This window comes from Halichondria panicea, chromosome 3 (genome assembly GCF_963675165.1).
Source record: "Halichondria panicea chromosome 3, odHalPani1.1, whole genome shotgun sequence".
NCBI lineage: Eukaryota > Metazoa > Porifera > Demospongiae > Suberitida > Halichondriidae > Halichondria > Halichondria panicea.
The window spans coordinates 68,040-94,070 of NC_087379.1; the positions used below are offsets into that span (position 1 = coordinate 68,040).

Consider the following 26,031-nt stretch of genomic DNA (forward strand, 5'->3'; position numbering starts at 1 on the left):
AATTATCCAAACTCATGGAATGGAGTATACCTAGCGTTATCTTGTATATAATTACAAGCTAAATATAGAAGTGTCTAGTGTGTGTGTGTGTGTGTGTGTGTGTGTGTGTGTGTGTGTGTGTGTGTGTGTGTGTGTGTTGGGCTGACCTCAGTAATGATAATCTTGTGGTTCATTTTGTCAAACACATTCACAGTGATGGCGTAGTCTCTACCTACCTCCAACATCCAGTTGTTGCCGGGGGCGATGGAGAAACCTGGAGAAGGGATAATCATAAGAATGCACAATCAGCATTGTTTGTTTAACCCTTTGCTCACCAAGGTGATGAGGAGGGACGACGTGTATTCCAGCACTTGGTTTAGAGGCTGATGGAGTGTGTAACATGTCTGGAGGGTGGCTAAGAAAATGGTGACATCATCAACAAAGCCTCTAAGCAACTGCACACACAAATACAATATTAGGATACTGATGTCTTGTAGGATGGCTTCAGTGTAGCCCACCACCAGTTCGGTGACCCTTGACCTCTGTGGGTGGAGTCTCTGCACTGTTGTATTGGTCAGCTCCAATCAATATTGCTCTGATGGTATGGTGATGACCTCTGACCTCCCATGCTTCCGCCTCTCCACCCGATACTTGACAAAGGACAGTACGTGGCAGATTGTACACATCCATGGAGGGTGGTAGCATCATGTTCTCAATGACTAGTAGCTTGATGATATCAGGCTCCACCCCCTAGCTGCCACGCCTTCTCCCGTGCCTGGTGTGTGTAGAGGGGTATGTGGTGTGGGGTATACAGTGTTGTCACGTTGTTGCCTTGGGGTACTCACCTGTTGTCATACATGCCCTGGTGATGAATCCTGAAGTGCCAGGAATAGCTGATAGTTGAATCAGACGGACATTGTCCTTGGTCGTACCAGTGTTGACGCCCGCCACCAGCACTATGTCACCATGGAGACCCTGCAGCAGATGGGGGGTGGGGTGAGGTACGATACTAAAGGTACGACTATAACAGGAGAGACTCAGTACACACGTACACAGGACTACGTATGCTTTAGCTGTGAAACTTAACAATAATTATTAGGTCCACACAATTGACAGCATGGGCAAAGAATTCACTGGTTTCAATTTCAATATTCATTAGCAATGTTACAATAACTCAACAATTTAATAACAAAAATAAACTAGGAAAATATTTGCACTCTATTGTTGCCAAAATCAGACACATACACCACACCACACTGGTCTACTGCTATGCCATAAGGACAGTTGAACTGTCCTGGTCTAGATCCCTGTGATCCAAACGACTTGAGAAACACTCCCTCACACGTGAACACTGAGACACGATCGTTCCCATTCTCTGCCACATACACACGATCATCACTGTCCACACAGATGCTGCCAGGGCAGCTAAGTTCTCCATTTCCACTGCCACTCTTCCCAAACTGCCTCAGATAGCCACCATCGGGTGTGAAGACTTGCACTCGAGCATTAAGATAATCAACCACATACACACAACCACTACGATCGGATGCAACGTCATCGGGAGAGTTAAACTGTCCATTACCACTGCCTTCACTGCCGAACTTGCTGCAGAAGGTGAGGTCAGAGTTGAAGATGTGAACACAGTGAGCACGGTTATCAACCACATACACCTTCCCATTGACACTGTTCACACAAACACCACAAGGATCGATAAACTGTCCAGGATCATTGCCATGACTACCTACCGCTGCTATCAAGTCTCCTCCAGGTGAGAAACTCAACAGTCGATGATTACCATTATCCACCACCAGAATATTGTCATCACCGTCCACTGCTACAACTTGAGGTATCTTCATCTCCCCAACAGCTGTGCCTCGAGTGTCTAATGTTCGCAGCTTGTCTCCTGTGGGGCTAAATATTGAGACAATACCAGAATCAAGTTCAGCCACAATTATCTCCCCAGCTTGGTTGAGTGTCACACTTCGAGGTATCTTGAGATCATTGATAGTCTTGATAACAGTTCCTAGTTTATCGATTAGAGTCTTGACTGCCACAGGGAATGGACTTCCTGCCACCTCCTCTCCACCCACTCTCACGATCAGCTCGCTGGCCCCGCCCACTGTCGGCTGGTAGGAGATCTCGTACTCTCCCTTCCCTCGTTCCTTCACAACACATTTTGTGGCTTGGTCAGTTATTTTCGAAATAAGTTTGGCTTCTGGCGGTGTAGAATTTTTGGCGGAGAGGAATCGACAATATGCAGTTATATTTTGTCCAGCGATTGCTTTTTGAGGAATATTAACACAACACAAGGCACCAAATTTCTTGCAATCTTTGACTAGCTGAGCAGAAGGCACAAAACAGGTGTTGGTTGTCTCACGAGGCTCTAGGGTGTTGGGGTCAAAGGTGTCCACCAGCTCTCTCACTTGCTTCACCACACCTTGCTTCATCTTGAGCACGTCTCCTGGAGACCCGGTACGAATGCTCTCCCTCACGAAATGCAGGCAGCTGCTACGTTGGGTTTGGAGGATCTCCACCTCCTCTCGCTGAGCAGAGAGGCTCTTGAGCTGTTGTTGGGTGTGGCCTTCCAACTCCGCCATAAGCTCCCCCTCACGAGCATCAAGAGCTCGACGAATCTCATCAAATTTCGAGTGGATATTGGTCGCAATTTTTCCTCCGTGTTCAACAATTTCGGCATATCGTCCATCCAGATTGACGAGAGCTGTGTCAGTGGCCTCTAGCTGTTTCTCAACGGGTCCCAGGGAGTCCAGGATCTCTTTCTTGTGGCTCTCAAAGGTGTCGGCAATCACACAGTACTTGTGGTCTTTGTGTATATGAATGATGCAATCTCGGCAAATCAACTCCCCACAAGGTTCACAATAAAGAGTCATTTTCTCGTCGTGTTTAGGGCAGCGAGGGGACGTCTTCTTTGGGGAGACCAAGCGAATCAAATCTCCCTCTACTTTTTCAAGAGTAACAACTTCGTGACCTTCGAACTCCTCGTACTCTTTGTGTATAGTCGTACACATATCGCAGATGAACTTGGTGCATTGTCGGCAAAAGCTGGTGGCTTTACGAGTTGTTTTAGAGCATTTTTCACAGGCCAATTTCTGGTGCTCTTTAATCTTTTTTAGTGTTTCCTGGATGTCAAAGAGATGGTGTACATTGAAGGCAGCCTGGAGGCCACTCACACCAGTGGGGGGTAGGGGGGTGGGCCGGTGACACTTGGGGCATTCCAGCTGGCCTTGTCGATTGTGGGCAACTATATCCTCGAGACAATGTTGACAGTAGACGTGGAAACAGGAGAGCAGTCGAGGGTTGGTGTAGGGCTCCAGACAGACTAGGCATGACAGCTGGTCCTCCACTTTGGAGAGAGCTTCTTGAGCAGCACTCGACCTCTCAGCCATTGACACAAAACTGAGGGGAGAGAAAAGGATAACAATAGGCTAAAAAGGGGGCGTGTCAAGCTTTATAATAATAATAGCAAAGAATTCAAGCAACGAAAACTACAAACGAATGTATCAGAACGTGTACAATAATTATGCTCACCTTTAGAAAAGTGTTTAGTAGTAGAAAGAAAAGCTCAAAGCTTGGCAAAAGCAGCTATAGACTCACAGCTCTCACAGTGACAGGTCAGGGGATGCATGCACAACAATATTCATAGGATCAAAGTATTGATTATGGTTAGACCATAATGGTACACACATACTTGTGGCTATATTGCCTAGCAACATTCTACACCCACTCTATTGCTAGCCCTCTGACCAATTGCCTGAGATACAGACAACACACACTCATACAATGTCACCCTCCATGTTAACAACACTCCATACCATGTTGAAATTGATCTCACATCATGCACCCATGCCAATGCACACACACAAGATCACAAAATGTATTCAAATTCATCATAAACAAAAATCAGCATACATACATACATACATACATACGGATGATAATCTCTATGTGTATAATTATGTTAGAACACTCTTAATTGGGTCCATGAGATGCATGGTTGAGTGGACTCCATTGCCCCACCCACTCACACCACCGGCCTTCTCTTGTGGTCGGGATATTTACGTATCAAAACTTTTCTTGCTAATGACAATAATCCAGTGTTGAAGGGATGAGCAATATATACAAGCTCAACAACGCACCAGGAGATACCCAGCGAGACAGAGACGAAACAATCAACAGACGAATGAAATTTACCAAAATCGAATTATGTAACTTAAACTCAAGTATATTCAGAATGCCCACTTTATAAATTAGAAGCGTACATTGACCAAACAAATTGGACGACAAACTACCACTCATATTTAACCAAACAACATCCAACCTGAACAAACACACGATATGCCCTCGCCAAACTTAAAAAACAAAGAACCAAAGTCACCATAAAACCAGCAGACACAAATCTTGGCATAGATACGGACGACTACATACAACAATGCTCTCTTGTACTCTGTGACCAAAGTACGTACAGATTAACACAACAACACCAACTCAAGATAGAACATCAACTACAAGAAACCACCAGACATTTTTCACGCTGCGGTTTAATCGAGGCCATCACAACAATATCTATTTCTACACTCAGTGCATAATAAACTACAAGTAACTCTGCTTAGTCCGTGCAACTCACTTATATTTCAAGGTCTATACCTATTGTAGTAGTCATAACCAGCACGCTTACACGTTATATGTTCCAATAGCTCTAAAACAGCCTTGGGAACATAATTATATAACTTTATTCTTTTTACTGGGTGTGGTCAGTCATTAGCAAGTACTACACGTGGCTCATGGACTAGGCGTGTTATAAATTGCTGAAAGAGATGATGTCTCGAGGAAACACAGCTTTGGGAGTTACCTGGCAAAAATGTACTTAATAGCCTCGTAACGCGGATAATTTTCGAGGCTCCACTGCAGATATAATGTAAAATCATCACGTGCACCACTCCATTTCCTATCCCTCTAACTCTTCAATCTATGGTTCTATGGAATACCGAATCCACAAAATATGTACGACACTACCCCGGTACGACCAATAATTTCCCATTCTAATTCCATGCTCTCCCCTTCTGCCCACTTTATGGATCACGTACTACAACCACTCGCACGCTTACACAGATTACCTACAAAACTAAAATCTATTTGTGTTGAGTTCAACCGCGGAAGTTATGTGGTCAATTATGGCTTCATTCATGTTTTATGTGGTGGACAAGTTATAGTTATTGACTGGTTGACTAGTAATTATGGCTTATAAACAACCAATGCCGAGGGCGCAGCCCAGGCTGAGGTTGGTTATAAGCCATAATTACTAGGCAACCAGTCAACAACTGATTTATTTACTGCAAAAACAGTAAAACAGTCATTTGAACAAACTTGCTCTCACAGCCTCAGTTAGAACAGTTACAGGCATAGAACTAGCAGTACTACTGTGGAGCTACATGAGCTAGCTAGGTTCAGCTAGCTGGAAGCCATGCATAAACTTTGACCAGACCCGCCCACCCACTAAATGCAGCTGCGAGGTTTGTACATGTAGCTAGCTAGCTACCTGTACTGCGTACTGTAGCTCTGAACTAGTCTGTTATTGTCAATAACACCACAGTCTACTTGTAATCCTCTACTTCTGAGCCACAGCCTTGACTACTGAGAAAGCACAGAGCAAGAGCTATCAATACTGTCAAGCTTACAAAACATTTTTGAATTTTATCGCATGCAATAAACCAAGATGCATCGTATCAATTCAAATCTGCTGAGGAAGTAGATTATAAGAATAGTGCCTGGGGGAAGTAATTATATAATATAATTACTGGACATCACCTAGGATACGGACTGAATCAGTAAATAATTAAGGTTACGGTATACAGTTCCCACCCACGCTCAAATTTGCGTGGGTGTTCAATGCAGTTCACTAGTAAAATGGCTCTCATCTGGCAACGGTCACTTGTCGTCAATTCTAAGCATCAGGAAACCCCTCCTTACCGTATAGTCTGCTGTTTCTTATTATACGAATAAAGGGGCAGGGCGACTCGAAGAGTTTTTCCCACGAGAGTAAGTTGAAACAAAGTTACGGCCATTTCTAGCTGTTTTTGTAGGCTAATATGGCGACTGTAGAGTAGTAACAAGGATATATTTTTTGCTGTAAGGTCTCTATGAACAAGATCTCTTCGAGTCGCCCTCCAGTAAATCTTTAGGCATCGAATACTGGTCAGAAAGACAACCTGGAAGCTATGCAGTCAACAAAACTTGATGCCAAAATTTTCAGTTTTTTCCAGCTGACCTCAGACCACTTCATTGGATTACAAGACATAGATACTTTTAGCTACAATAATAGCTAGCATTGTTTCATGATCTCTTTTCATTGATAATCATTGCAAGTTACAAAAACAATGTAGTGATGAGAAATAAAGAAAATAAATATCTTATGAATTATTCATGAGCAATTAGTATACCGTAACCTTAAGTATGCCTGGGACTTCTACATGGAAATGCCTGGTTGGAGCTTACCAGCTCTACAGCATATAGATAGAAGCGCTTTTTAACAAGGAATCCAATGGTATATGAAACTTTGAATTTCAGTGAAGTATGACAAAGTTAACTTTATGAAGGTGAAACTCAACATAAATAGACCTTTTAATTATGGACTAATGGCAAATCCAACCCAGGGGCGTAGACAGGGGGGGCTCATGGTGCTCAAGCACCCTCTTTCTATCTGAGATTGTACACAAAGTGTACCTGATTGTCTAGCTGAGCACCCCCTTCTCTTCCAGATCTTGCTGCAGTTAGCTAGCTAGTAGGCAAGCAAAACGAATTGGTCTTTAAACTGTTAGCTATTCTGGCTTAGATCTATAGACTAGTTCTCTTTCGTAGCAAAATAGGCTTCTCTATGCAAATAGAAGATTGGGCCAAGCCCAACTATTAATTATTACGTCATTAATAAGAGGTGTGGCTTCCGGTCAACCAAATTTCGGCGCTCCGCGCCCTCTTTCATCATGGTAGCACCCTCATCCTCAAAATCCTGACTATGCCCCTGTAACCAAGGTTAGATCTTATACATGCCCCCTTTCCAAACACACACACAAGTAATTAGCGAATCCACATTGTCAGAATCAAGGTTAGATCTTACACTGATTGTACATGTAGCTACAAGCCACAAAACACCTAAACGTAAGATGATACCCAGATAGAGCCTAAACACAATATCGATATCGTCATGGTATTAAAATTAGCTGCAAAGAAAGAACATCCTCAAAATGGAGAGAAAAATTCTAACGTTATCACGTGGGTTACATTTTGCTCAAGATTCTGACTACTACATAAAACAATAGTACGATCTTTGGGCATTCAATTTCAACGATTTTCTGACATTCTGTAAGATATACCTTTCAAATGTTGCCAAGCACATCATTTGAAAGTCGCTTTAAGCAAATAATGACATTGGATCAACGGTACTAAAGTTATGGCTGTTAACTACCCCTCCCCTCAAGAAGAGTACGTTAGATCTTTAATGGTTACTAAAGCACACTAACTACAAACAAAAGGATTATATGTACTAGCCTCGTTCACTGGCCTACCCTGGGATCCAGGCTATAATTATATGTACATGACATAATTATGTACAGTACATGACCTTGCAGTATTGACCCTAAACACACACCTGGGTACATACTGTCAAGGAGGTCATGATGAACACACACTAACCTGAGGAGATAGGTTCTCCCTGGAGAGTACGGAGGGCAGGTACTGGTTGGAGGAGGCCGTGAGAACAGCTGCACCAGACACACCTCCCAGTCTCACACACACTAGAGCTGCACAACAGACACACCAGGATGGAGCACGCCTAGTTTCCCGATCACCTTCCCACGTACACACACCTCTGCACAACGGCCCGGGAAATAGGTAGAGTCTGTGGAGTGTGTGTGCAGGGGAGGGGGCGGTAAACACAAGCAGTGCAGAAGTGTGGGCAGTGAGCAAGTGTAGTTGTAGGAATTAATTTTCTGACAAAATAATCTTCCCAACACATACACTTCAAAAAACCTCAAGGCCATTCCAACAAACTGGACTGAATGCATATACAGTAGTTCCTTCACAAGTCCCTAACACACATACACAGCTGTGCTTATGCAACCCTCACCTTCAGCTGCCTTGAGGAAGTATCCACTGCCATCTTTGGTGAAGGACACCTCCAGCAGCTACATGACACGGTCCAGTAGTCCATGGATCACTTCAAACCCGGGGGTACGACTATAATACACTGCACACAACCGACGATGGTTCCGTGTTCCCACATCTACAGCATAGGACACACAAATTAGTGAGCTTTGGCACTGCGAGCAATTAGCGGTTTTAAGACACTTTAATTGTATACAATAGTGCTTTCTCAGAACTACAGAATGAGTCTTTGAGTTTGTTAAATAGGACGTTCCTAACACAAGTTATGGCCTCTAAAAGATAGCTCTAAAAACAAACCTGATTTTTCAACAGCCATTACTTTAATACCGTTGATCCAATGTCAAAAATGTTATGATTTTCTGAAAGCTTAGAAGAGACCTTTCAAATGATGTGTTTCGATCCGAAATTTTGTTGGGGAAATTTGTCATTTTCCGCCTTGGACCATGGGCTATTATTCATGGTATGGCCAAATTGGGAAATACTGTTATCTCTCAAATATAAACTTTGATGACAAGTCTCTTTCTAAGCTTTCAGAAAATCAGAAAATCAGAAAATCATTGAAATTGTATCCACGGAATTCAAGTTATGGCAACTAAAAGATAGCTCTGAAAACAGGCCTGATTTTGAAAAAAACACTCACGCCTTCCCCTAGAAAACAGAAGATTAATTAATGTCAGCACTTCCGTCTCTAAAAAACTGCTTACCTTGCAAACAGTGTCCTGGCCAGATAAAATCTCATTCTTCTGTGGAGTGAACCCCAGACCAGCCAGAATACAGCCAGCTCTGTGAGTGAGTGAGCACAGTGTGTAAGATGGTACTTGATCTACTGGGTACAGTTACCTTGCTGGTGCTTTGTCAGCGTCTATCTCCTATAGTGGAAGGTATACCTCAGCCAGCTCATCAGAAGCGCTACACATACAGAGGGAGGGGCAGATGAAAGGTAAATAAAGTACTGAAAAATAAGTGACTGAAATATACACACAAACCATAATCACACGAATGCTCACTAGCAGTCAAACACACAGTACACTACACACTAGGACACCTACACACTGGTAACCCTAATTATAGCTGGACACCAATAATTATTTGGTAATAAAATTCATTATTGTAATTTTACTGTACTTAAAACACCTCCCCCCACCCCTAGTATACAGACCTGCCTGCTGCTGTGTCCTTGTCCCCTGAGGCCAGTAGCTCCCCCTCTATAGCGAGCAGCTGCACTCTCTCAGTGTCACACTTGAGTACACTATCCAGTGCTAGTGTGTTGTCCCCGGTGACCTCTTGCTCCACGTGTAGTACACTCACACCAGCTGGTAGACGCAGCTCACGACACGCCATAGAGCGGAGGAGGGTGGACTTGCCAACACCTGCACTTGTGAGAGGGGGTGTGGTTAGGGGAGGGGAGAGACACACATGTATCACTACAAGTATGCTAGCTGCATGGTTAGATATCTGACACTATGTCCGGTTTAATGTTCAACCTGTGTGTGTGTGTGTGTGTGTTGGTGGGAGTGTGTGTGTGTGTGGGTGGGAGTGTGTGTGGGTGGGAGTGTGTGTGGGTGGCATAATAATTATACGTAATCATTAATTATTTTTATTGCACTATAATTATATAATAATTATTGGACGCTGGAATTCACCGAGCAATATTAAGCCACGTTAAAATTGTTTTTAGGCCTAAATCTTTGCACCAAGCTTAATTAACTATTGACTGTAACTCAGGGTCACAGCTTGCACCAGTATCCCCCCTCCCCTACACACACACAGTAGGTACACTGACCAAGAGAAGCAACCTTGAGGGGAGCTCAGAGTGAAGTTGACCTTGACTCCAGTGCTGGAGGGGACATAGGGAAGTAAAACCACCCTTACTTTCAGCTTCCCCAGAGAGCTGGCTTTATGAAGGGAGCAGACAATCGAGTGTGAGGACCGTGGCTGCTATCAAGGCTGCCTTCATCTTGCATGATATCTAGTACAGTTTTCAGTGAGTCCACATGGCTTTCTGATCTCTGACCCCATATGCAACACCCCCTCATCTTGAGCAGCCCCTCCCCCACTTTGTTTGCAGAATAAGCTAACAAAATTTCTTTACATAAATAATTAATAATAACACACTCATGCACCAATGCTAAGACTCAGAGTCCAATTGTTTGATGTAGTGTAGCACAGTGTCCATGGAGGGTCTGTCCTGAGGGGAGTGAGAGACACAGGAGGTGATGAGTGGGTGGAGCTCCCTCCATACACCTTCCATACTCGATAGCAAACCAAGAAATACAGCAGCTTCAGGAAATCTGCCATTCACCACTTCACAAGCAAGCACTCCAAAACTGTACACATCATCTTTGTCCATGCACGAGACTGTGGGGGGAGGGAAAATAGGTTCAGGAAATTGATCACATAAACATAAATAACACAATCTACAATTAAATAGACAGTAGTGTACAACACAGGAATAGGGACAGTACTATCCAATGAGAGGTTAATGGATTGTGAATGACACTGTACAAGCTTGATTGCGTTGTAACTATAAATGGGAAATTGCATGACCAATCTATTGAGCGAATTTCGCAATTGAAAAGTCGCTGTATTTTAAACCCGATAATAATTATTATAGTACCAGGAGTTCATGCACTCCTGATGTAGTACAAAATGGGATCATCATAATTATACACGTATAATAATTATTATTACAAGCCATGTACAAGACTATGTAGCTGGTACCCTACACAGGTTTAGAATTTAATATCGCATGCATGCAGGCTGCTATTCCGTGAAAATTAAATTCGCGAAAACCTTTCAACGGTCATTCTACGAAAGTTTATACCTTACCCGCTATACGGTATACAGTACACACGGACAGTGGTGTGCCCGGAATATCTTAACTTTTCAAACCTCCATCTCATAAATGATCCTAGTAAACTATAGGCCTTATTCTGTGGGCACATCTCTGAGTACAAGGGTCAGAGAATAACGAGCAAATTAGGTACACAAATAAATTCTAGAGAATGGATTATAACTTTCCCAGCCAACCTAGTGATGGATGACTATCGACACACCCACTACTTAACTGTAACTGTTTCCACATTAACCCCTTTGAAACGTACGTACCTTCCTCGTAAAAAGCCTGCACACTGAAACGTTCGGCTCCTCCCCCAACAGCAGCTCCCTCGTACGAGTTGTGATCTCAATACGCTCAATTGAGGCTACAAATACGTCACAACGCAGTGTCTGCCCCGTGGCTGCGTGTGTGTGTGTGGGGTGTGTGTGTGTGGGTGTGGGTGTGTGTGTGTGTGTGTGTGTGTGATAAAGTTATGGCCGTTCAACAACCCCATCAGTTTAATCAATGGTCCGAGGACTGCATGTTTACGTTTCCAAAACTTGAATTCAGTGGATCATAATTATTTCAACAATTTTCTGATTTTGTGTAAGCTTAGAAAGAGACCTCAAAGTTCATTACTTCCGAAAAACAACAAATTCTGTCCACAACAAAATTTTAGATCGAAAAACATAATTTGAAAGGTCTCTTTCTAAGCTTTCAGAAAAAAGTATCGTGAGAGTTTTGACATTAGATAAAGTTACGGCTATTGAAAGATGTTCAACTACCCTCTCCCCTGCATGCTAACTCATCAATTTCGGCCATTTATTGCTAAACAGGAGATTAGAATGGAGTGTGCGTGGGAGTTGTATAATCCTCTTTATGAGCTCCTAGCAATACATATTGCATAATGTACGGTACCTCTGTTTTATCAAAGTGAGCCGTGTTTTTGGTATCCACGGCTACCACTAGGGACTTCCCCTTGGTCCTAGTGGTGAGCAATCCCCTCCACCTCACAAGACCATTCAGTCACCTGATATAAAAAATGTATTACAATCTGAATTATACAACTGTCTACTACACTTTTCTTTGATGCAAATGTTCGTATGAACTGTTCTTACGTGCACTTTGTATTCTAAATATTGGTACAGCTCAGGATAGTGACGTTGAACCTAGCGGTAGAGCAGTTTTCATTTTTGTATGATGCTCTACAATACGAAAAATACGAACATTTCTACCTCACGTAAATTACTCGCTATACGGTAATTATTATTACAAGCCATGTACAAGCCTATGTAGCTGGTACCCTACACAGGTTTAGCTCTCAACAAGCTAGCTAGCACACTCACATTCAATTGGTGCTGGTATTTGAACTCTGTTTGGGGGTCCCAGAGAATGACGAGGTGTTTGGGGGTCACTTGAACTGGGTCGTTGATCTCCACCACCTGGTGCTTGGTTATGAGGGTCGGGAGGTCATGAACCTCACCAGTGTCTGGGTGCTGCAAACAGTCAAGTAACTCAATGACATTATCAGGAATAATCAGAGCCGTGGGTTATAGTGAGGGCGCCCTTGTTTAGAGGGTGATTGAAGAGCAGTATTTCATTAGACGTCAGTTCTGGTGGATTGCAAAAGAGGAGAGAAAGAAAGAAATTGACACTCAGGGAGCTGTGTGTGTGTGTGTGTGGGCGTGTGGATAAGTACAGTATGGTGTGCAGTATAATAAAGAATTACATGTACTGTGTACTAGTATACACGTTGCATGCAGTCAACACAATTCCACCAACCTTATGATACTGGGATACCAGACTACATTATGTTCTGGTGGTTCAATTTCAATGGTTTTATGGTTTTATGAAATAGCACAATCAACCCCCACATTATGAGCAACAAAATGTCAGAAAAAGACCAGGACTGTAGTCCATGGTATTTAGCTGAAATCTGGCTATAATAATGATCAATTTTAAGCATACCAAATGAATGAGCTCCATTTAACTTAAAAAAAGCTCCCATAACTTCAGAAAATTGAAATCAGATACCGAAATTCAAGTTACAGGTTCTCAAAGTGGTACAGCCACCACTGTACACATGTAACTCTTATAGGAAGTTCTATCAAAGTAATGGTATGCTAAAATCAGTGGCAAAAGTTGTCCCCCTCAACAACACACTTACTATCTGAGTCCTTGTGTTGTAGTGAGGATGTCTGGGGGGTGCATGGGTAGAGCATTCTGATTGGACGATCACCACGTACATTGAAGTTCCAGTCCGGTGACCCTTGACCTCTGTGAGTGGAGTCTCCCCACTGTCGTATTGGTCAGCTTCAATGAATACTGCTCTGATGGCATGGTGATGACCTCTAACCTCCCATACTTCCATCTCTCCACCCGAACTCGACAAAGGACAGTGGAAGAATGTACACATCCATGGAGGGTTGTAGAATCATGTTCTCAATGACTAGTAGCTTGATGATATCAGGCTCCACCCCCTGTCACGCCCTCTCCCTCAGACGGACCTTGACCTTGGCCGTACCAGTTTTGACACCCACCACCAGCACCATGGAGACCCTGCAGCGGAGGGGATACTAAAGGTACGACTATAACAGGAGAGACTCAGTACAAACGTACACAGAGACAGCATGGGCAAAGAATTCACTGGTTTCAATTTCAATATTCATTAGCAATGTTACAATAACTCAACAATTTAATAACAAAAATAAACTAGGAAAATATTTGCACTCTATTGTTGCCACAATCAGACACATACACCACACCACACTGGTCTACTGCTATGCTATAAGGACTGATGAACTGTCCTGGTCCAGATCCCCTTGATCCAAACGACTTGAGAAACACTCCCTCACACGTGAACACTGAGACACAATCGTTCCCATACTCCCCCACATACACCAGATCATCACTGTCTACACAGATGCTGACAGGACCGCTAAGTTCTCCATTTCCACTGCCTCTCATCACAAACTGCCTCAGATAGCCACCATCGGGTGTGAAGACTTGCACTCGAGAATTATAATAATCAACCACATACACACAACCACTACGATCAGATGCAACGTCATCGGGATAGTTAAACTGTCCATTACCACTGCCATAGCTGCCGAACTTGCTCGAGAAGGTGAGGTCAGAGTTGAAGATGTGAAGACAGTGAGCACCGTTATCAACCACATACACCTTCCCATTGACACTGTTGACACAAACACCAGAAGGATTGTTAAACTGTCCAGGACCATCGCCATGACTACCAACTGCTGCTATCAGGTCTCCTCCATGTGAGAACTTCAACAGTCGACGATTATAACGATCCACCACCAGAATATTGTCATCACCGTCCACTGCCACACCACGAGGACTCCTCATCTCTCCAACAGCTGTGCCTCGAGTGTCTAATGTTCGCAGCTTGTCTCCTGTGGGGCTAAATATCGAGACAATACCAGCACCATCTTCAGCCACAATTATCTCCCCAGCTTGGTTGAGTGCCACTCCATAAGGTCTCTTGAGATCATTGATAGTCTTGATAACAGTTCCTAGTTTATCGATCGGAGTCTTGACTGCCACAGGGAATGGACTTCCTGCCACCTCCTCTCCACCCACTCTCACGATCAGCTCGCTGGCCCCGCCCACTATCGGCTGGTAGGAGATCTCGTACTCTCCCTTCCCTCGTTCCTTCACAACACATTTTGTGGCTTTGTCAGTTATTTTCGAGATAAATTTGGCTTCTGGCGGTGCTGAATTTTTGGGGGAGAGGAATCGACAATATGCAGTTACTTTTTGATCAGCGATCGCTTTTTGAGGAATATTAACACAACACAAGGCACCGAATTTCTTGCAATCTTTGACTAGCTGAGCAGAAGGCACAAAACAGGTGTTGGTTGTCTCACGAGGCTCTAGGGTGTTGGGGTCAAAGGTGTCCACCAGCTCTCTCACTTGCTTCACCACACCTTGCTTCATCTTGAGCACGTCTCCTGGAGACCCGGTACGAATGCTCTCCCTCACGAAATGCAGGCAGCTGCTACGTTGGGTTTGGAGGATCTCCACCTCCTCTCGCTGAGCAGAGAGGCTCTTGAGGTGTTGTTGGGTGTGGCATTCCAACTCCGCCATAAGCTCCCCCTCACGAGCATACAGAGCTTGATGGATCTCATCAAATTTCGAGTGGATATTGGTCGCAATTTTCCCTCCGTGTTCAACAATTTCAGCATGTCGTCCATCCAGATTGACGAGAGCTGTGTCAGTGGCCTCTAGCTGTTTCTCAACGGGTCCCAGGGAGTCCAGGATCTCTTTCTTGTGGCTCTCAAAGGTGTCGGCAATCACACAGTACTTGTGGTCTTTGTGTATTTGGACGGTGCAATGGATACAGATCAACTCCCCACAAGGTTCACAAAAAAGTTTCATATTTTCGTCATGTTTGGGGCAGCGAGGGGACGTCTTCTTTGGGGAAACCAAGCGAATCAAATCCCCCTCCACTTTTTCGATAGTAACCACTTCGTGACCTTCGAACTCCTCCCATTCTTTGTGCATATCAGTACACTTCTCGCAGATGAACTTGGTGCATTGTCGGCAAAAGCTGGTGGCTTTACGAGTCGTTTTCACACATTTCTCACAGGCCAATTTCTGAGGCTCTTTCACCTTCTTGAGTGTTTCTTGGATGTCAAAGAGATGGTGTATATTGAAGGCAGCCTGGAGGCCACTCACACCAGTGGGGGGTAGGGGGGTGGGCCGGCGACACTTGGGGCATTCCAGCTGGCCTTGTCGATTGTGGGCAACTATATCCTCGAGACAATGTTGACAGTAGACGTGGAAACAGGAGAGCAGTCGAGGGTTGGTGTAGGGCTCCAGACAGACTAGGCATGACAGCTGGTCCTCCACTTTGGAGAGAGCTTCTTGAGCAGCACTCGGCCTCTCAGCCATTGACACAAAACTGAGGGGGGAGAGAAAAGGATAACAATAGGCTAAAAAGGGGGCGTGTCAAGCTTTATAATAATAATAGCAAAGAATTCAAGCAACGAAAACTACAAACGAATGTATCAGAACGTGTACAATAATTATGCTCACCTTTAGAAAAGTGTTTAGTAGTAGAAAGAAAAGCTCAAAGCTTGGCAAAAGCAGCTATAGACTCACAGCTCTCACAGTGACAGGTCAGGTGATGCATGCACAACAATATTCATAGGATCAAAGTATTGATTATGGTTAGACCATAATGGTACACACATACTTGTGGCTATATTGCCTAGCAACATTCTACACCCACTCTATTGCTAGCCCTCTGACCAGTTGCCTGAGATACAGACAACACACACTCATACAATGTCACCCTCCATGTTAACAACACTCCATACCATGTTGAAATTGATCTCACATCATGCACCCAATGCACACACACAAGATCACAAAATGTATTCAAATTCATCATAATATAAAATCAGCATACATACATACATACATACATACATACGGATGATAATCTCTATGTGTATAATTATGTTAGAACACTCTTAATTGGGTCCATGAGATGCATGGTTGAGTGGACTCCATTGCCCCACCCACTCACACCACCGGCCTTCTCTTGTGGTCGGGATATTTACGTATCAAAACTTTTCTTGCTAATGACAATAATCCAGTGTTGAAGGAATGAGCAATATATACAAGCTCAACAACGCACTAAGAGATTACTCAGCGAGACAGAGACGAAACAATCAACACTAGGCAATTATTTCCAAGTGCTCATTGTCCATCACAACCCAATGCCCATACAAGCAGCCTGAGACCACTTGTGTACAAGGAACAAACATCATTATTGAGAGGGATTGAGAATACACACATTGATTAAGAGTTGGTGCAACTGAAACCCAGCCTTCAAGAGAAGCTCTAAAACTGTTAGACAGTGGACCTGCTAGACCCAACCCACACACACCAGACCACCCCCTCATACACACACACACACACACACACACACACACACACACACACACACACACACATGCATCAGTAATTAATTAGCAAATCCACATTGTCAGAACCAAGGTTAGATCTTACACTGATTGTACATGTATAGTAGCTACAAGCCACAGAACACCTAACATAAGATGACACCCAGATATGAGAATCACAATCGCCATGGTATTAAAATTTAATGGCTGCAAAGAAAGAGACGAAATAAAAATATCCTCACAATGGAAAAAAGAGTCGTCACGTCACGTGGTTATATGTTGCTATCTTATCATTTTTTGCTGATCTTTAAAATCTTTCCCCGCTTTCATTTAAGTAAGTTTGATGTTTCTGCAGTAACGTATAGTACTTATGACTGACCAATGGCTGCCATAACTTGAATTCTGTTCCTTATTTTCTGTAAGCCTAGAAAGAGACCTTTCAAATGGTGTTATCAAAGTTTATATTTGAGCTATAAAACTATTAGCCAAGTTGGCTACACCATGGATAATAGCCCATGGTCCAAGGTTGAAAATGACAGCCCTGACGAAATTTGGGATTGCAACACATCATTTTTTAACCTTATAGAAATCACAAAACGTTGACATTGGATCAGCGATAATAATTATTATACTACAAGTTATATAATGGTGGGGTTTTAGTATTCCCCCATTGCAAATAATTATCAGATTCCCGTTATATCCTGCAGCAAATTAAGACTTTTACAAGACCCAGAATTTCTTGCATATTGCCATGCAGGGATAAATGAATGATAACAATCATGCATGGGAACATTCTATTGATAAGTATATTGCATAACAAACCTCACGTGCTGTGAACTTGTAGAGGACAAAATCTCTCTTGACCTGACACCACCAGTAGCAGGTAGAAGGTAGGCAGCAATCACTGCATCATCTTCCAGAGCTGTCAACTGGAGTGTGTGTGTGTGTGTGTGTGGGGGGTGGTGGTGTGGGTGAGGGTGTGCGTGTGTGTGGTGGTGGTGTGTGTGGGTGGGTGTGTGGGTGTGTGTAAATAATCAATAAAAATTATACCAATGACCAAAGACTAATAATGCCTTAATTGTGTTCTTCTCCCTGTTCCAGTATAGCTACCTGGTAGAATGGTCGATTTATATAGCTCCCAACATAATTATTGTGTGTAAATACTGGAGAGACCTAAACTCACTCTAATTAGCCGAGTCCCTAGGCTACCATTTGTCACACCAGGCCGTTTATTTGTCATAATTATTATTTTCAGCACGTTAGTTTGGCATACAGGTGTCTTAGTTTTAAAGTAAGTTAACCACTTCTCACCGATCAGCGATGATGATACTGCTCAATCTGATTGGCTGAGTGGACTGAGCCGTGAGCTCCGCCTCCCGAGAGCATCCAGACTCCTCTTCCAAATACAGCGGCTTCACTGACACTATGTCCGGTTTAATGCTCAACCTGTGTGTGTGGGTGGGAGTGTGTGTGGGTGGGTGGGAGTGTGTGTGGGTGGCATAATAATTATATGTGATCATTAATTATTTTTATTGCACTATAATTATATAATAATTATTGGACGCTGGAATTCACCGAGCAATATTAAGCCATGTTAAAATTGTTTTTAGGCCTAAATCTTTGCACCAAGCTTAATTAACTATTGACTGTAACTCAGGGTCACAGCTTGCACCAGTATCCCCCCTCCCCTACACACACAGTAGGTACACTGACCAAGAGAAGCAACCTTGAGGGGAGCTCAGAGTGAAGTTGACCTTGACTCCAGTGCTGGAGGGGACATAGGGAAGTAAAACCACAGGTACCTTCAGCTTCCCCAGAGAGTTGGCTTTATGAAGGGAGCAGACAAGTGTGAGGACTGTGGCTGCTATCAAGGCTGCCTTCATCTTGCATGATATCTAGTACAGTTTTCAGTGAGTCCACATGGCTTTCTGATCTCTGACCCCATAATTATGCAACACCCCCTCATCTTGAGCAGCCCCTCCCCCACTTTGTTTGCATAAGCTAACAAAATTAATAATAACACACTCATGCACCAATGCTAAGACTCAGAGTCCAATTGTTTGATGTGGTGTAGCACAGTGTCCATGGAGGGTCTGTCCTGAGGGGAGTGAGAGACACAGGAGGTGATGAGTGGGTGGAGCTCCGCCATACACCTTCCATACTCGATAGCAGACCAAGAAATACAGCAGCTTCAGGAAATCTGGCATTCACCACTTCACAAGCAAGCACTCCAAAACTGTACACATCATCTTTGTCCATGCACGAGACTGTGGGGGGAGGGAAAATAGGTTCAGGAAATTGCTCACATAAACATAAATAACACAATCTACAATTAAATAGACAGTAGTGTACAACACAGGAATAGAGACAGTACTATCCAATGAGAGCTTAATGGATTGTGAATGACACTGTACAAGCTTGATTGCGTTGTAACTATAAATGGGAAATTGCATGACCAATCTATTGAGCGAATTTCGCAATTCGTAATTGAAAAATCGCTGTATTTTAAACCCGATAATAATTATTATAGTACCAGGAGTTCATGCACTCCTGATGTAGTACAAAATGGGATCATCATAATTATACACGTATAATAATTATTATTACAAGCCATGTACAAGACTATGTAGCTGGTACCCTACACAGGTTTAGAATTTAATATCGCATGCATGCAGGCTGCTATTCCGTGAAAATTAAATCCGCGAAAACCTTTCAACGGTCATTCTACGAAACTTTATACCCTACCCGCTATACGGTATACAGTACACACTGACAGTGGTGTGCCCGGAATATCTTAATTTTTCAAACCTCCATCTCATAAATGATCCTAGTAAACTATAGGCCTTATTCTGTGGGCACATCTCTGAGTACAAGGGTCAGAGAATAACGAGCAAATTAGGTACACAAATAAATTCTAGAGAATGGATTACAAATTTCCCAGCAAACCTAGTGATGGATGACTATCAACACACCCACTACTTAACTGTAACTGTTTCCACATTAACCCCTTTGAAACGTACGTACCTTCCTCGTCAAAAGCCTGCACATTGAAATGTTCGGCTCCTCCCCCAACAGCAGCTCCCTCGTACGAGTTGTGGTCTCAATACTCTCAATTGAGGCTACAAATACGTCACAACGCAGTGTCTGCCCCGTGGCTGCGTGTGGGTGTGGGTGTGGGTGGGTGGGTGTGTGTGTGTGTGTGTGTGTGTGTGTGTGTGTGTGTGTGTGTGTGTGTGTGTGTGTGTGTGGGTGTGATAAAGTTATGGCCGTTCAACAACCCCATCAGTTTAATCAATGGTTCGAGGACTGCATGTTTACGTTGCCAAAACTTGAATTCAGTGGATCATAATTATTTCAACGATTTTCTGATTTTGTGTAAGCTTAGAAAGAGACCTCAAAGTTCATTACTTCCGAAAAACAACAAATTCTGGCTGCAACAAAATTTTAGAACGAAAAACATAATTTGAAAGGTCTCTTTCTAAGCTTTCAGAAAAAAGTATCGTGAGAGTTTTGACATTAGATCAACGGAACTAAAGTTATGGCTATTGAAAGATGTTCAACTACCCCTCCCCTGCATGCTAAGTCATCAATTTCGGCCATTTATTGCTAAACAGGAGATTAGAATGGAGTGTGCGTGGGAGTTGGATAATCCTCTTTATGAGCTCCTAGCAATACATATTGCATAATGTACGGTATCTCCGTTTATCAAAGTGAGCCGTGTTTTTGGTATCCACGGCTACCACTAGGGACTTCCCCTTGGTCCTAGTGGTGAGCAATCCCCTCCACCTCACAAGACCATTCAGTCACCTGATATAAAAAAAATTTGAATTATACAACTGTCTACTACACTTTTCTTTGATGCAAATGTTTGTATGAACTGTTCTTACGTGCACTTTGTACACTATAAATATTGGTACAGCTCAGGATAGTGACGTTGAACCTATAGCGGTAGAGCAGTTTTCATTTTTGTATGATGCTCTACAATACGAAAAATACGAACATTTCTACCTCACGTAAATTACTCGCTATACGGTAATTATTATTACAAGCCATGTACAAGCCTATGTAGCTGGTACCCTACACAGGTTTAGCTCTCAACAAGCTAGCTAGCACACTCACATTCAATTGGTGCTGGTATTTGAACTCTGTTTGGGGGTCCCAGAGAATGACGAGGTGTTTGGGGGTCACTTGCACTGGGTCGTTGATCTCCACCACCTGGTGCTTGGTTATGAGGGTCGGGAGGTCATGAACCTCACCAGTGTCTGGGTGCTGCAAACAGTCAAGTAACTCAATGACGTTATCAGGAATGATCAGAGCCGTGGGTTATAGTGAGGGCGCCCTTGTTTAGAGGGTGATTGAAGAGCAGTATTTCATTAGACGTCAGTTCTGGTGGATTGCGAAGGAGGAGAGAAAGAAAGAAATTGACACTCAGGGAGCTGTGTGTGTGTGTGTGTGTGTGTGTGTGTGTGTGTGTGTGTGGGTGGGTGGATAAGTACAGTATGGTGTGCAGTATAATAAAGAATTACATGTACTGTGTACTAGTATACACGTTGCATGCAGTCAACACAATTCCACCAACCTTATGATACTGGGATACCAGACTACATTATGTTCTGGTGGTACAATTTCAATGGTTTTATGAAGCTCTATAAAATAGCACAATCAACCCCCACATTATGAGCAACAAAATGTCAGAAAAAGACCAGGACTGTAGTCCATGGTATTTAGCTGAAATCTGGCTATAATTATGATCAATTTTAAGCATACCAAATGAATGAGCTCCATTTAACTTAAAAAAAGCTCCCATAACTTTCAGAAAATTGAAATCAGACTACCGAAATTCAAGTTACAGGTTCTCAAAGTGGTACAGCCACCACTGTACACATGTAACTCTTATAGGAACTTCTATCAAAGTAATGGTATGCTAAAATCAGTGGCAAAAGTTGTCCCCCTCAACAACACACTTACTATCTGAGTCCTTGTGTTGTAGTGAGGAGGTCTGGGGGTGGGTAGAGCATTCTGATTGGACGATCACCACGTACATTGAAGTTCCAGTCCGGTGACCCTTGACCTCTGTGAGTGGAGTCTCCCCACTGTCGTATTGGTCAGCTCCAATGAATACTGCTCTGATGGCATGGTGATGACCTCTAACCTCCCATACTTCCATCTCTCCACCCGAACTCGACAAAGGACAGTGGAAGAATGTACACATCCATGGAGGGTTGTAGAATCATGTTCTCAATGACTAGTAGCTTGATGATATCAGGCTCCACCCCCTGTCACGCCCTCTCCCTCAGACGGACCTTGACCTTGGCCGTACCAGTTTTGACGCCCACCACCAGCACCATGGAGACCCTGCAGCGGAGGGGATACTAAAGGTACGACTATAACAGGAGAGACTCAGTACACACGTACACAAGGACAGCATGGGCAAAGAATTCACTGGTTTCAATTTCAATATTCATTAGCAATGTTACAATAACTCAACAATTTAATAACAAAAATAAACTAGGAAAATATTTGCACTCTATTATTGCCATAATCAGACACATACACCACACCACACTGGTCTACTGCTATGCTATAAGGACTGATGAACTGTCCTGGTCCAGATCCCCTTGATCCAAACGACTTGAGAAACACTCCCTCACACGTGAACACTGAGACACAATCGTTCCCATACTCCCCCACATACACCAGATCATCACTGTCTACACAGATGCTGACAGGACCGCTAAGTTCTCCATTTCCACTGCCTCTCATCACAAACTGCCTCAGATAGCCACCATCGGGTGTGAAGACTTGCACTCGATAATTACCAGCATCAACCACATACACACAACCACTACGATCGGATGCAACGTCATAGGGAGAGTCAAACTGTCCATTACCACTGCCTTTACTGCCGAACTTGCTGGAGAATGTGAGGTCAGAGTTGAATATGTGAACACAGTAAGCACCAAAATCAACCACATACACCTTCCCATTGACACTGTTGACACAAACACCAATCGGATTGTTAAACTGTCCAGGACCATCGCCATGACTACCAACTGCTGCTATCAGGTCTCCTCCACGTGAGAACTTCAACAGTCGATGATTACCAGCGTCCACCACCAGAATATTGTCATCACCGTCCACTGCCACACCACGAGGATACTCCATCTCCCCAACAGCTGTGCCTCGAGTGTCTAATGTTCGCAGCTTGTCTCCTGTGGGGCTAAATATCGAGACAATACCAGCATCGTGTTCAGCCACAATTATCTCCCCAGCTTGGTTGAGTGCCACTCCATGAGGTCTCTTGAGATCATTGATAGTCTTGATAACAGTTCCTAGTTTATCGATCGGAGTCTTGACTGCCACAGGGAATGGACTTCCTGCCACCTCCTCTCCACCCACTCTCACGATCAGCTCGCTGGCCCCGCCCACTGTCGGCTGGTAGGAGATCTCGTACTTTCCCTTCCCTCGTTCCTTCACAACACATTTTGTGGCTTTGTCAGTTCTTTTCGAGATAAGTTTGGCTTCTGGTGGGGCTGAATTTTTGGGGGAGAGAAATCGACAATATGCAGTTACTTTTTGATCAGCGATTGCTTTTTGAGGAATATTAACACAACACAAGGCACCGAATTTCTTGCACTCTTTGACTAGCTGAGCAGAAGGCACAAAACAGGTGTTGGTTGTCTCACGAGGCTCTAGGGTGTTGGGGTCAAAGGTGTCCACCAGCTCTCTCACTTGCTTCACCACACCTTGCTTCATCTTGAGCACGTCTCCTGGAGACCCGGTACGAATGCTCTCCCTCACGAAATGCAGGCAGCTGCTACGTTGGGTTTGGAGGATCTCCACCTCCTCTCGCTGAGCAGAGAGGCTCTTGAGCTGTTGTTGGGTGTGGCCTTCCAACTCCGCCATAAGCTCCCCCTCACGAGCATCAAGAGCTCGACGAATCTCATTAAATTTCGAGTGGATATTGGTCGCAATTTTTCCTCCGTGTTCAATAATTTCGGCATGTCGTCCATCCAGATTGACGAGAGCTGTGTCAGTGGCCTCTAGCTGTTTCTCAACGGGTCCCAGGGAGTCCAGGATCTCTTTCTTGTGGCTCTCAAAGGTGTCGGCAATCACACAGTACTTGTGGTCTTTGTGTATATGAACAAGGCAATCTCGGCAAATCAACTCCCCACAAGGTTCGCAATAAAGTTTCATTTTCTCGTCGTGTTTGGGGCAGCGAGGGGACGTCTTCTTTGGGGAGACCAAGCGAATCAAATCTCCCTCCACTTTTTCGAGAGTAACGACTTCGTGACCTTCGAACTCCTCGTATTCTTTGTGTATGGTCGTACACATATCGCAGATGAACTTGGTGCATTGTCGGCAAAAGCTGGTGGCTTTACGAGTCGTTTTGGAGCATTTTTCACAGGCCAATTTCTGAGGCTCTTTAATCTTCTCGAGTGTTTCCTGGATGTCAAAGAGATGGTGTACATTGAAGGCAGCCTGGAGGCCACTCACACCAGTGGGGGGTAGGGGGGTGGGCCGGCGACACTTGGGGCATTCCAGCTGGCCTTGTCGATTGTGGGTAACTATATCCTCGAGACAATGTTGACAGTAGACGTGGAAACAGGAGAGCAGTCGAGGGTTGGTGTAGGGCTCCAGACAGACTAGGCATGACAGCTGGTCCTCCACTTTGGAGAGAGCTTCTTGAGCAGCACTCGGCCTCTCAGCCATTGACACAAAACTGAGGGGGGAGAGAAAAGGATAACAACAGGCTAAAAAGGGGCGTGTCAAGCTTTATAATAATAATAGCAAAGAATTCGCAACGAAAACTACAAACAAATGTATCAGAACATGTACAATAATTATACTCACCTTTAGAAAAGTGTTTAGTAGTAGAAAGAAAAGCTCAAAGCTTGGCAAAAGCAGCTATAGACTCACAGCTCTCACAGTGACAGGTCAGGTGATGTATGCACAACAATATTCATAGGATCAAAGTATTGATTATGGTTAGACCATAATGGTACACACATACTTGTGGCTATATTGCCTAGCAACATTCTACACCCACTCTATTGCTAGCCCTCTGACCAGTTGCCTGAGATACAGACAACACACACTCATACAATGTCACCCTCCATGTTAACAACACTCCATACCATGTTGAAATTGATCTCACATCATGCACCCAATGCACACACACAAGATCACAAAATGTATTCAAATTCACCATAATACAAAATCAGCATACATACATACATACATACATACGGATGATAATCTCTATGTGTATAATTATGTTAGAACACTCTTAATTGGGTCCATGAGATGCATGGTTGAGTGGACTCCATTACCCCACCCACTCACACCACCGGCCTTCTCTTGTGGTTGGGATATTTACGTATCAAAACTTTTGTTGCTAATGACAATAATCCAGTGTTGAAGGAATGAGCAATATATACAAGCTCAACAACGCACCAGGAGATACCCAGCGAGACAGAGACGAAACAATCAACACTAGGCAATTATTTCCAAGTGCTCATTGTCCATCACAACCCAATGCCCATACAAGCAGCCTGAGACCACTTGTGTACAAGGAACAAACATCATTATTGAGAGGGATTGAGAATACACACATTGATTAAGAGTTGGTGCAACTGAAACCCAGCCTTCAAGAGAAGCTCTAAAACTGTTAGACAGTGGACTAGTGGACCTGCTAGACCCAACCCCACACACACCAGACCACCCCCTCATACACACACACACACCCACACGCACACGCACACGCACGCACGCACGCACGCACGCACGCACGCACGCACACACACACACACACACACACACACACACACACACACACACACACACACACACACACACACACACACATGCACCAATAATTAATTAGCAAATCCACATTGTCAGAACCAAGGTTAGATCTGAAACTGATTGTACATGTAGCTACAAGCCACAAAACCCTAACATAAGATGATACCCAGATATGGGAATCACAATCGCCATGGTATTAAAATTTAATGGCTGCAAAGAAAGAGACGAAATAAAAGTATCCTCACAATGGAAAAAAGAGTCGTCACGTCACGTGGTTGGTTACATGTTGCTATCTTCTAATTTTTTGTTGATCAT

General features: G+C 43.8%; 4 protein-coding genes across 9 annotated transcripts in view; all 4 read right to left on the reverse strand.

Moving 5' to 3' along the window:
* LOC135333478 (ATP-binding cassette sub-family F member 3-like) overlaps positions 1 to 26,031 on the reverse strand; it is a 51,372-nt gene that overhangs the window by 3,804 nt on the left and 21,537 nt on the right. Inside the window, exons 1-7 of one of the 6 annotated variants that reach the window (XR_010393918.1) lie at positions 8,859 to 8,923; positions 8,117 to 8,272; positions 7,684 to 7,888; positions 825 to 954; positions 464 to 754; positions 315 to 383; positions 147 to 253 (exon numbers count right to left, since the gene is read on the reverse strand). The exons of 1 other annotated variant lie outside the window; for it this stretch is intronic. Coding sequence is in view for 1 of the 5 variants with exons in the window: in XM_064528454.1 (XP_064384524.1) it covers positions 22,171 to 22,263 (93 nt within the window). In the remaining 4 variants the exon portion in view is untranslated. Of the gene's footprint in view, positions 1 to 146; positions 254 to 314; positions 384 to 463; positions 755 to 824; positions 955 to 7,683; positions 7,889 to 8,116; positions 8,273 to 8,858; positions 8,924 to 10,278; positions 10,513 to 11,262; positions 11,394 to 11,890; positions 12,142 to 20,848; positions 21,345 to 21,876; positions 22,264 to 26,031 lie in introns of those variants that run through there. 4 more of the 6 variants (XM_064528455.1, XM_064528454.1, XR_010393917.1 and 1 more) reach the window with 4 other exon arrangements.
* LOC135333432 (E3 ubiquitin-protein ligase TRIM71-like) lies at positions 1,109 to 3,616 on the reverse strand. The gene is made up of 2 exons (XM_064528405.1): positions 3,526 to 3,616; positions 1,109 to 3,393 (listed from the first exon to the last, which is right to left on the reverse strand). Exon 2 carries the CDS (start codon positions 3,381 to 3,383, stop codon positions 1,179 to 1,181), a length of 2,205 nt encoding a protein of 734 aa, XP_064384475.1. The 5' UTR covers positions 3,384 to 3,393; positions 3,526 to 3,616; the 3' UTR covers positions 1,109 to 1,178.
* On the reverse strand, positions 13,615 to 16,411 carry LOC135333430 (E3 ubiquitin-protein ligase TRIM71-like). Its single transcript, XM_064528403.1, has 2 exons — positions 16,034 to 16,411; positions 13,615 to 15,899 (listed from the first exon to the last, which is right to left on the reverse strand). The coding sequence occupies exon 2, from the start codon at positions 15,887 to 15,889 to the stop codon at positions 13,685 to 13,687; it is 2,205 nt and encodes a 734-aa protein (XP_064384473.1). The 5' UTR covers positions 15,890 to 15,899; positions 16,034 to 16,411; the 3' UTR covers positions 13,615 to 13,684.
* On the reverse strand, positions 22,355 to 24,896 carry LOC135333428 (tripartite motif-containing protein 2-like). The gene is made up of 2 exons (XM_064528401.1): positions 24,763 to 24,896; positions 22,355 to 24,631 (listed from the first exon to the last, which is right to left on the reverse strand). Exon 2 carries the CDS (start codon positions 24,619 to 24,621, stop codon positions 22,417 to 22,419), a length of 2,205 nt encoding a protein of 734 aa, XP_064384471.1. The 5' UTR covers positions 24,622 to 24,631; positions 24,763 to 24,896; the 3' UTR covers positions 22,355 to 22,416.

Excerpts from the sequence above, each read along its gene's own strand:
- LOC135333428 (XM_064528401.1), bottom strand. The coding sequence starts at position 24,621 with ATGGCTGAGAGGCCGAGTGCTGCTCAAGAAGCTCTCTCCAAAGTGGAG.
- LOC135333430 (XM_064528403.1), bottom strand. The coding sequence starts at position 15,889 with ATGGCTGAGAGGCCGAGTGCTGCTCAAGAAGCTCTCTCCAAAGTGGAG.
- LOC135333432 (XM_064528405.1), bottom strand. The coding sequence starts at position 3,383 with ATGGCTGAGAGGTCGAGTGCTGCTCAAGAAGCTCTCTCCAAAGTGGAG.